This window comes from Epinephelus moara, chromosome 4 (genome assembly GCF_006386435.1).
Source record: "Epinephelus moara isolate mb chromosome 4, YSFRI_EMoa_1.0, whole genome shotgun sequence".
Taxonomy (NCBI): Eukaryota; Metazoa; Chordata; class Actinopteri; order Perciformes; family Serranidae; genus Epinephelus; species Epinephelus moara.
In genome coordinates, this window is record NC_065509.1 from 45,253,773 (window position 1) to 45,265,753 (window position 11,981).

At 44.9% G+C, this 11,981-nt stretch overlaps 1 protein-coding gene across 2 annotated transcripts in view; it reads right to left on the reverse strand.

Annotated features, from left to right (window-relative positions):
- Positions 1-11,981, reverse strand: part of slc36a1 (solute carrier family 36 member 1) — a 49,522-nt gene that overhangs the window by 23,026 nt on the left and 14,515 nt on the right. For both annotated transcript variants that reach the window (XM_050042541.1, XM_050042542.1), the window contains exons 6-7: positions 11,046-11,212; positions 8,433-8,602 (exon numbers count right to left, since the gene is read on the reverse strand). In XM_050042541.1, the coding sequence (XP_049898498.1) occupies positions 8,433-8,602; positions 11,046-11,212 (337 nt within the window). The remainder of the gene's footprint in view (positions 1-8,432; positions 8,603-11,045; positions 11,213-11,981) is intronic.

Consider the following 11,981-nt stretch of genomic DNA (forward strand, 5'->3'; position numbering starts at 1 on the left):
GTGTCATGTCTCCAGCAGTGTGTGACAGGTTTAAGGGCTGATTTACGAGATTTTAAAATAAGAAATGGATGACTCGTAATTAACATCTCTCTATTTATGCTCTCAACAAATAACTAATGTGAGCCAACTAGGATTTGTCCCCAGGTTCATTGTAAACTCTGACTTATCCATGTGACTGTTAAGAAGCAGAAACATAACTTGTTCATCATCATTTCTGAAGGCGTGCACAAAGTTTAAACTGGTGTCCTCTCACAGAGTTGGTGATTCAAACTAAACTTTCATCTCTGTCAGAGGAAACTGATCTGAGTTCAGACTGTTTACTTACAGCACAGCTACACTCACAGATAACTGAGCCTCCTACCTGCCTGTCAAACACCATCAACCCACAAACCTTCTCCAGTCCGGACTGAGTGGAGTCCTGCGGGGTGAAGCTGTGAAGTCTGTGAGCGGAGCTAGCTGCTAACAGCCACCGCTGCACCGTCCTGTAAATTACCACTGCGTTTCATCTGTCTGTCACATTTAGAAGAAGCTTAGAGCCTGCTGCCCGTGCTGTGTGTGAGGTTTGTTTCTGTGGACACAGTCAGCCTCTCCTCGGCTGCACTCTCTGATAACCTTCCAACACGGAGCGACAGAAACAACTCACATCACTAAAACACAGCAGCAGTAACGTAACAAAGACAAAGCGTCTCCCTGCGGACGGACAGGAACGACATCTGCTCTGGATTCAAAGACTGAGACTCTCAGAGGCGTTCTCCTCCAGATTTACTCTGCACATCAGCAGACGACAGCGCGCTGCTTCAGTCTCATCTCGTATTCTGATTCAGAAACCCAAAGCAATCTCCTGCTCACAGATGTGCATGTAGGAGCAACATGATTCCTCCTCCAGCCTCCCGTCCCTCGACTCCTCCATTCAAGCACGCATCAGTGGGATCCCACAGGAGCAGGCTTTTCTTGTTGCTGCACCGTCTCCACACACACACACACACACACACACACACACACATACACAAACCATGAGCTGCTTCACAAACGACCCGCGGACATCAAGTGGCACATGAATGCATTTATTCCCTTTTATTAGCTGATCAACATGCATGTCAGAAACCTGCACAGCGTGGAATCTGCATAATTCTCTGCAGGCTCCAATCACAGCTAATAAAGGAAATGAAGAACCTGCGGCTAACAAGCGCCGCCGCTTCCATAACTCAATAAGGCTGACGTGACTGCAGGTTTCATTCCACGTGAAGAGCGGCGAGGAGGGAACAGCATCAAACTGAGGCCGGACATTTCCTGTTTTATCACTGCTGATCAAAGTGTGTATGACATCAGCTGTATGGTCATGAACCTGACAGGACTGAGAGTCGACAGGAAGGAGTTCAATTTAACACCTTCTTTAAACCACTTTAAATATCAGACCAAACTTGTGTCAGGAACACAAACCAAAGGTAGAAACATTCTCTTTCCCTGTAAACACACTGAAGTCATTCAAAATAAAGAGTGAGGTAAAATGACACTGATGATGATGATGACAATGATGATGATCCGTAACCACAGAAAACCGACAGATTAACCACCTCACAGTCGTACGCCTCCAAGAACCCGTCAACTGTATTGTTACATCATTTTGTGACGTGTGCACCACCACACAATGTGTCCTTAAAGGTTTCTGTCCACGTCATGTGTGTCTGTGAGACTGTCGTTCCCTTAGTGTGTCGTTCCGTTAGTGTGTCGTTCCCTTAGTGTGCATCAGGCCTGAGAGCAAACAGTGAGAATGTTGTTTTAAGGGCTAACACGTACAGACTGAAGCTGATTATTTCATATGATAAAAAACTTTTGTGAATGTTGGAGATGATTACAATAAAAAAATAATCTGACTTTTGCACTTCACAACGTTAAAACACTGAGGAGTTATTGGAAACGTTTGAGTGAGAAACGTTCATACACAGCTGCCTCTGAGTCTGACTCTACTAACGACATCATACTGATAACACAAGTGTGGCCTGATCTTTATCACCAACTGTGCACAAATACCAGCTTTAAACCTAATGAGCAGACATGCAAACACTGATATACATCTGGTGTGTTTAAGTCATAAAATATGTATTTAATATGTGCATATCATGATGTTTATCATGGACGCAATATGGCCGTCCATCAAAGCTTCAGTGAGGAATATTTGTGGTTAATCGAAGCTTTAAATGAACGTTGTCTTTGTCTCATCTGGCTCCAGACTGTTTGGGCTTCATCTTTGCAAATTCTGAAACACTTCCAGACGCTCGACTGTTTGAACGTCTTGCTAGCGAATCACAAACTGGTGCTGGACGGCTGGAGCCTGGTGGCGTTCAACGAGAGTCACAAAAGTGTCACTGACGTTTAAATGTCTGAGAAGAATTAATAATAATTCATTATGACACACACTGACACACCGTGAGGACGGGAACAGAGGGCTCTGTGGGGACGGAGCACCTGCTGCAGCAAGCCAACACGCCGTCTGCGGTCATTTTGGCTTGACCAGCGGACTTCACTACAAGCTGATTGGCTGTTGAAACAGGTGACGTGCTTTAAAACCAGCCGCCGGCCATTTGACCAGCTAAGTGTCAGGTGACACCATCAGCCGGCTTGAGTCGAGCTCAGACTGGCCAGTTCACACCGCTGACACTTTTCTCTGAGATGTTCTAAAACGGTTTCATCTCTTCTTTATGTGTCACTGTTACTGTGTATTAACTCTCTATATTCATACTTCTATAATGTCTTTCCATACTGTGCAATGTCGCAGTGTGATTTCCTACATGTTATATTTTACTACACACTGTGCAATAAATAATATTTATATATTGTTTCAGTAAAGAACTTCACACCGTGTGTGTGTTATGATTATTCTGTTTCACTGTCACCATGGACACACAGTCACAACCTGACAGGTGGGTGCAGACTTTAAGTCATTATTTTATTTAATCTTATTTGTATTAGTGTGTCTCGTTTTATTTATCACTTATTTATCACTTTATTATTGTGCTTCTCCTGAGCTGCTGTAAATGTTCCTGCAGTGGGAATAATAAAGTCTCATCTTATGTTTCTTTCTGAAGCCTCGATGCTTCTCTGCACAGCCACAGAGACGGTATTAAACTGCATCAGTGATGTCTGTAAATCAATTAAACAAACAGCCATAGATATACATCTGTGTCTCTGCGGGACGTCTTCTTCTTCTCTGCTCTGTTTCCCTCGCGTCTTCCTGTCTCCATTCACACTGCTGTCCAATGAGGCGTGCAGAATACAGAGACCTGAAGAGCTCCCTGCTGCTGCTGCTGCTGCTGCATCAAACTCTGCTTCAGAGCGACACATTTATCTGGTAGATTATCAAACTTCCAGACTAATGTGCTTTAAACTGCAGGATTCTTAACGTCCATCATTTAACTGAAGCTTTTATACAAAGCACTTAACGTCTCCATCAGACTGTGACACATCACACCTACACACAGAGGGAAACTTATCATATAGTGTCGGCTGCAGGGGAGTTACACACTGTACTTTACCAGCCAGCATATATTTTACATAAATGTGCCTCTGAGTTTAATAAGAAACTTTTCACAGGCTGCTCTGCTCTGTGTTTTACACACGTTATGAGGGACAGCAGAGACGTTCACTACAAACTTTGGCTTCCTTAAAGAAAGACTGTCATGTCTCCTTGTGACGCTTCATCACAGCTGGTTTCTCAAACTGTTTCATTCAACGTATTTTAGAGGCCAAAGTGTCCAGTGTTTCATTGAAGAAACAATTACCAGTCTGATTTGAAAACACCACAGATCAATGTACAGTGTGTTAAAACTCGACACACAGTGTGAACATGAGTAAAGTTGGTCTGAAGCTTCTGATCATGTGATCATGTCTCTGAGCAGGACGACTGGTCTGTGTAAATCTGATCTGATCCTCACAAACATTTAAAGACCTGCTTCCTGTAAATAAAGACAAACACATATCAATATTAATCTGTAGTGACCTGGAGTGACTCATAAAGGATGAGTGAGCTGCAGATACACACCTCTGCTGCTGATGTGACACCTCAGCCTACACACACACACACACACACACACACACACACACACACACACACACACACTGGGAGTGTGGACGTGAGCTCCGTCCTCCTCATTACCGACAGACTGAACATTGATTTCAGACGCCTGCTGTGAACTCAATCACTCCTTCAGTTCCCTGTTTTTCCAGCGGAGCAGTGAAGGCCTCATTTAGCCTCTTTCTTTCTTTCTTTCTCTAACAGCAGCGAGAACAATAACAAACCTGCGCTCGTTTCAGAACGACGCGTTGGTGTCACGTTCACAATCCATCCAGGATTTAATCTGTACCATCGTTGACGTTCTGCCACACACGTGGTCAGGGCTGAACTCAGGCTCAACACAGCTGCTGGTTTTATATATTTCATATTTCATAAATCACGCTGAGGAGACTGACGGGATTTAACCCTTCACTGGCTGCTTTTATAAGAAACATTAATTAATCCATTCATTCCTGGACCAAGAACAAAGTGTTCTTCTCCTCAGTCACATCCTCCAGATCTCTCTGAGCATCCCAGGGCAGGTGGGTGAGCAAAGGGTCAGACATACTTTCTGTGCTCAGCATCAGCAGACAGCTGCGGACTTGTATCAGTCACATGGACGTGCACATATTTATACTACAAACAAAGTTAGCATGGGTTCAACATTTCGTCCCTTCAGCCCTCTCTGGACTATTTTGTTGACTATATTTGTTTTGATCTCTCCCAAACATTTGTGCAACTACTAGGTCATACGTGGCCCCTCCCACATTAAGATGTCTTCATTTTAAAACAAAAACAATCTCTGAACACACAAGCGCTTTAGCACCGCATCAGAAATAATCTCCGTCCATACTAACACACCTGAAGACACGTCACATGACCGTTCACGTACATTGAACAGGAACGCTACGCAGAGGGTGAAACTGTTACTGAGAGTAAAACATGAGCATCAGGAGGTCAGTGTGGCAGAAACATCAGAGCAGCACCAGGAGCGTCATCATCACAGGAGGACGTGATGATGGTGATGAAAAGGTGTCCCACACAGGAAGGACAGAATTACTAAAGGTGTGTAGATTAGCTCCACCCTCTGGACCTCAGACCCTCAGGAAGCAGAAACTGGTGTCGCTGTTAACATTTCCACAACCTCAGAGAGCTGAACTAAAACAGTCAGCAGCGTGTTCAGAGGTCTCTGCTTTAGAGGCTCCAACAAGCCGCGGCAGTGTGGACATAAAGACACGTAGAAATAGTTCTGCATTTATAAACATTGAGTAGATTTCCTCTGAAACACACAGAGCTTGACTCTGATGAGAGCTCTCAGCACGGCAGCTTTAATGTGAACAGAATGATGCTTCAACAGGAGGAAGTCTGCCCCCTGCTGACCTCATCATGCCTCAGCTCCTCCTCTCTCAATCACACAGACAACAGCAGCCGTCCTGCTGAATGGGATCATAACTGCTGCTTTATACGGCCTCACAGAGCGGTTAGTGATCACTGCACACTGCTGCCTCCAGCTGGACGACGGACAGACGGACAGACGGAGGAATGTGTGAGTGTGTGTTAACAGGACACGTGGCTGTCAGGTTACTGGGTCTCACGTGAGACCTACTAAACACACACTCCTCCACAAACACTCACACACTCTTCACGTGACCACCGTCTGAATGACATCAGATGTTTGGTCCATGTCATCACAGCGTCTATGGGAGCAGCGGTCGGTCTGCAGGTCTCACCCTCTCATCTGTTCACACAGACTGTATGTGGTGTCAGACTCCTGCAGGTCTCACCCTCTCATCTGTTCACAGAGACAGTGTGTGTGGGGTCAGACTCCTGCAGATCTCACCCTCTCATCTGTTCATACAGACTCTGTGTGGTGTCAGACTCCTGCAGGTCTCACCCTCTCATCTGTTCACACAGACAGTGTGTGTGGGGTCAGACTCCTGCAGGTCTCACCCTCTCATCTGTTCACACAGACTGTGTGTGGTGTCAGACTCCTGCAGGTCTCACCCTCTCATCTGTTCACACAGACAGTGTGTGTGGGGTCAGACTCCTGCAGGTGTGATGGCTACGGCACCAGCAGTGTGAACGGAGAAACGTTCTGTTGGCGAACACACGTACATCATCAGTTAAAGACACGCCTTCATGTGGCAGCCATGTTGTATAGAGATGCAAATCCCTGCTGCGCCGAGTCAGGCGAGTCAGGCCGAGTCAGCACGTGTTCGGTAAAGGGTAAGTGTTATTTGCTGATTGTTTCATTGTAGTGTTCTAAATTAAAACAGATATAACCAAGAACGGTCGTCAGCAGAGCGCCGGCTGTGGAGACAGGTGATCTCAGGTTAGACGACTTTTAGTTTCAGCACCTGAAATGTTTCACCTTCAGCTGACATCAGGTGTCACTGAGGAATAAGATGAATCTTTGCCTCTAACACAGCCAGTGAAAAGGTTCAAACCAGAAACCTTGTGAGCGTCAGTTTGTTTCTGTGACCTGAAGGTTTCAGCTCTGCCTGAAGTCCTGTCCACACTAAACCTGCTCACTGTTCTTCTTCTGCTCTCAGCAGTCAATCACCCCCCCGCTCCATGAGACGCAGACAGAGCTGTTTAAAGAAGACGCAGGTCTCAGATGAGGTTTGCGCTGCACATTTGGAGCTGCTTCCATCCATCTGCTGGCTGAAATCCTTTAAAGTTCCAGCTGATTGTCACTGCTCCAGTTTTTTTTTGGTCTGAATGAAACTAATAAAAAATGTATTAAAGAAGAAACTAGTGGAAAAGCTTTAAAGCTGCCAGGAAGGAAGCAGCAAACAGACGGCAGGCTGTTGTTCCTGCAGCGAAGGCGGCGTGCTGAACTTTACTGTACGATGAGCCTGCGTCAGAATCTACAATGAAAGAAGATGGAAATCAGATCGCTGGTTTGAAGTCAGAGAGCGAAGGATGTTTCCTGTCACACACAGAAACCTGTGTTTACACACAGTGAATAAACTCAGGATGACTTCACTTTAACAACAGCAGTGCGCTCTCTGTCCCTCTGTCTGTCTGTTACTGAGGCATCATGGGAGAGTTCAAGGTCATCTACCAAACCAGAGGACTCCAGCAGCAGCCTGGACACACCTCCACCTCTGAGATGGTGTGTATTTAAACCAGGTTCATCTCAGCATGCACGCACACGCACACACACACACACACACTGCTGACATACTCTTCATTAAATAGCTGAAACAAACAGGATCAAATTTCCTGAAGACAAATTTCTCAAATGTCAGTGAGGATGAGACCTCCATCATGTCTCTATTTCATTTGGTTTTTACCCTCAAAATTATAAACATCTTTACTTCTAATTAATCCTCACAGTTTGCATGTTGATCGGCCCAACGACTGAAGAGTTTAAAGGTTTTCAGAGTCCCGAAAGAGAAAAACATCCATAAGTCAACCAGAAAAAGCAGAAACTTGAACAGCGCGTCAGCAGAGTGCAGACTGAGTCAGGTCTGACCGAGTCAATGGTTGCACTACTCTTGCACCAGTAGTCCGTAACTGTAACACACTCAGTGCACTATGTTGGCAACTTGTCTGTGTTGACTATATGTATGTATGTATGTATGTATGTACATATGTATGTGAATATTGCAGCTGTTTGCACTATACTGCGCAAGATGAATTTCCCTTGCGGGACAATAAAGTTTATCTTATCTTATTTCTGCCAAACAACCGTGTCCCAGCTTCCTCAGCTGATTGCTGCTACTTCCAACAGACGCACTGCAGTTTTAGTAAAACAGGCACAAATCTTTGATCATGTTGTTCAGAACTGGACTTCTTACGATGTTAACTTTGTGTGTAACCTGCAGCTCTACAGAGTGAGAAATCACCACAGTAAACAGGGTTAAAACACACTAGGTATGGATGTAACTACATCTGAGCCTCAGCACAAAACAAAAAGACACAGCTGCACTCTGCACTGACACAGACGTGTTCCCTGTGAACACTGTAGAACATGAGAGATTCAGGAAGCTCGTGTTCAGCTGTTCAACATGTTCTGACAATAAAGAAGTTTAAACCCAAATTAACCAGATGGTCTTTAACTTTAACTCTGGAGCAAAAATCTTCCTTTAAACTTTACAGAAATAATGATCTGACTTTTATCCTGATAATTATATTGCTGATTTTCTCCTTCATGTTGGAGCTGAAGCATCGTCTCTATCATCGCCCAGACTTCAGTTCATCATCAGGACACAGCTCTGAGCTGTTCAAACAAAGTAATGAGCTCCTTTATACTTGAAAGATTAAAATGTCAAACACACACGTGATATTTCAGCTCAGTAATCTGCTCATCTTTCACTGTGCTGAATAAAAGCCAGTGGAACGATAGTTATCTCATCGACCGGTTGTTACTCACATGTGAAGATGACGAGGAAGGAGCGCAGCAGCAGGTCAACGACCTTCTCCCACCTCTCTGACACACGAGCCACGACGGGCGGTATGAGGATCTCTGCTGGAACGTAGAACTGCAGGGCGAAGGTGATGAAGATGCCAAAACAGTAGAGCAGCTTCACCGCCTGGTACGTCCTGCACACACACACACACACACACACACACAGAGACAAAGAGAGAGAGACGCTCAACAAAGGGGACTGAAACAGACTCAATGAGAGGTGATGCTCAGCAGAGTTACAGAGACACTTTAATGATATTTAAATGTGCTCAGAAACAGCTCATCAGAATCCTTTCAGATCACACAAAACCAGCATCGACACACGGCCTCAGTGTTCATATTACAGATCCATCGGAGAACAGAGGAAGAGGAGGAGGAGGAGGAAGATCTTTAAAAACAAACAGCAAACAGTCCTCTGATCACTTTAAACTCAGATGCTGCTAATTACAGCCTCTGTTACAGTAATCAGCAGCATTGGTCCAGTCACAGGAGGATCTTCATACATGTACGTCTCTGACCCTGAACTGAAGGAATGAACTGAGTCCACATCATCGAGCTGAGCTCTGTCTCTACAGAGATGAAGATGAATGGTGTTAATGAAGACACACACCACAGGTCGTACAGAGGAATTTGTTTGTTCTGTGAAAGTGAAGATTATTTTTCTGAGCTGCTTCCTTTGTACTGTGGAGATTTAAGAACATCCTGTCTGTTTTTTTCCCACGCTTATGCACTGGTTTGGTTGGTTTGGTTTGGTTTGCCTCGGCCCGTCAGCCCAGCACAGCGGGAATTTGTGTCTCTCCGGCACACTGTGAGGACAGAAACAGAGGGCTCGGTGGGGACGGAGCACCTGCTGCAGCAAGCCAACACGCAGTCTGCGGTCATTTTGACTTGACCAGCCAACTTCACTACAAGCTGATTGGCTGTAGAAACAGGTGACGTGCTTTAAAACCAGCCGCCAGCCATTTGACCAGCTGAGTGTCAGGTGACATCATCAGCCGGCTTGAGTCCAGCTCAGACCGCTGACACTTTTCTATGACACGTTCTAAAAATGGTTTCATCTAATCATACATCTCTGGTCTGAACCGGACTTTAAATGTAAAAATGAAATAAATTCTGTTTTTTTTTTTGGTCAGCGCAGGAAGAACACAGGAACACACCTGATGGGACGCTGTGAGTTCTCTGAAGATACAAAACCACATCATGTTTGTTTGGTAAAGCTGTTGCTCTAAAGGTGTGTGTACAAACACTGCTCATGTTTTCACCTCTGCGTCACAAAAACCCAGAAAACCTGTATGTTCTGAGCTCTGCAGGGATGTTTGAACAGACATCATATAATGTGGTAGAATAAATATTAGACTGAGGCTGCTGTCAGCCCTAGAGTGGTCTCCTCTGGTCTGAATCAGGGAGTCATGTTGTTCCAAAGTTGTATAATTGCCTAGAGTTGGTTCATGTTCTCACGGCAGCATTTACAAGAGGACCAGATCAAATGCCTTGTGTGAGAAAGCTGCTCTTGATTGGTCAGAATTTCCATGTGGGAAAAATCCAGGAAGTAAAGCAAACGTTGAAGAAGAGTACACTTGCAAGATAAATGTGACACTTTCTAATGTCACAATGGAGGGACAACTACGCAGGTTGATTTTAGCGCTGCTCATCGTGGACTATATTGCTGTCATTGTTCATTTTAGTCAAACCATACAGTTTGAAAACGAGGCGCGGCTCCAACTAGAAAACAATGTTTTGATGCATTGGATGTGCTGAATGTGCATATTAAGGCAGTACAGGAGGAGGTGCACATTAATAATCCTCCAGGACTGTAACATGCTCATGTTTAACCCAAACAATGTGTCATGTGACTGCAGTTGCTTCACATCCAGGTCGGAACACCTTCTCACCACAAACCAACCGCACCAGAGTTCCTTTGGAACCGGACTGAGACCACCTCTTCAAGAAGGTCTTGGTCCGGTTGTTTTGGTGTGTTCACACCTGCACAAACGAACTGCACTGAGGGGGCAAACCAACCTGAGTCAGACTGAACCAAACAGAACAGGTGTCAACGCAGCATCAGTGTTAATAACAGCGTGTCTCAGTTCATGAGGTGTGTTACATTTACGCTTGTGAACAGCTGGAACTGATGTTTTTCTACATTTACCAAACAGTGAAGCAGATTAAATTAGAACTGAGGAGTCAGTGTGGACAGTGTGAACAGTGACGACGATCTCGGCTGGACAAAGAGAGAATACATTTCATCTCTTAACCTCACTAAGAACTCCACTGACAATACTGAGCTGCTGGGGTCTTTCAAATTCACCATTCTTCTTCTTCTTCTTCTTCTTCTTCTTCGTCTTCTCTGTGTTATATTCTTGTTATAAACACAACATGACCTCAGGTCTGATGTGGGATCATTTTCACAGAAGCTCAATATGCAACATGTGAGATCAACACAGACACAGTGAAGGATGAGTAACTGACACAGGCGCCCTCTTTGACAGTACACCTGCAGGTGATGAATCACACTGTGCTCTGATTGGTCTGAACTTCACGTGTTCTTTAACACAGGAAGTGTTGGTGTTAATTTACCAGCAGTTGGGCAGGTTGAGAGTGATGCTCCCTCCTATGTGCTCTTTGAAGCACATGTATCCGATGGTTCCCAGGCTGATGTACAGGAAGGTGATGATGCCCATCCCCACGTACAGGACGGGGATGAAGGTCTGAGGCCTCTGCATCTTGTTCTCCAGAGGAAGAACCTGCATCACACACACAGAGACACACACTCAGACAGTTAACACCTGAATCAGTGCGTAACTGATGTGTTCTTACATGTGAACAACATCAGGTAAAACACAATGTCTTCATGTTCCTGTGTGTTTCCAGTTTAAATGTCACTTCCTCTCAGGCTGCGCTATCTGGATTCAAACTCACAGACGTTATAATGAAGGCTAAATTTGTGTTGACATTTTGTTAAAAGGTTCCACACTCCACACACCGAGAGAGGTCACGTTCTCTCAGCTCTCTGGAGGCTGCTCACTGAATACCAATGAAGAAGAGAAGTACCTCTTAACGGCACGTTAAACAACACAAGAGCAACAAACAATACTCATGTGTCAGAGTATTGTGTCCCTGTCGTCATCATCACTGTCCTCGTCACTGTCATCATCACTGTCCTCGTCACTGTCATCATCACTGTCCTCATCACTATCATCATCACTGTCATNACATTTTGTTAAAGGTTCCACACTCCACACACCGAGAGAGGTCACGTTCTCTCAGCTCTCTGGAGGCTGCTCACTGAATACCAATGAAGAAGAGAAGTACCTCTTAACGGCACGTTAAACAACACAAGAGCAACAAACAATACTCATGTGTCAGAGTATTGTGTCCCTGTCGTCATCATCACTGTCCTCGTCACTGTCATCATCACTGTCCTCGTCACTGTCATCATCACTGTCCTCATCACTATCATCATCACTGTCATCATCACTATCATCATCACTGTCATCATCACTATCATCATCA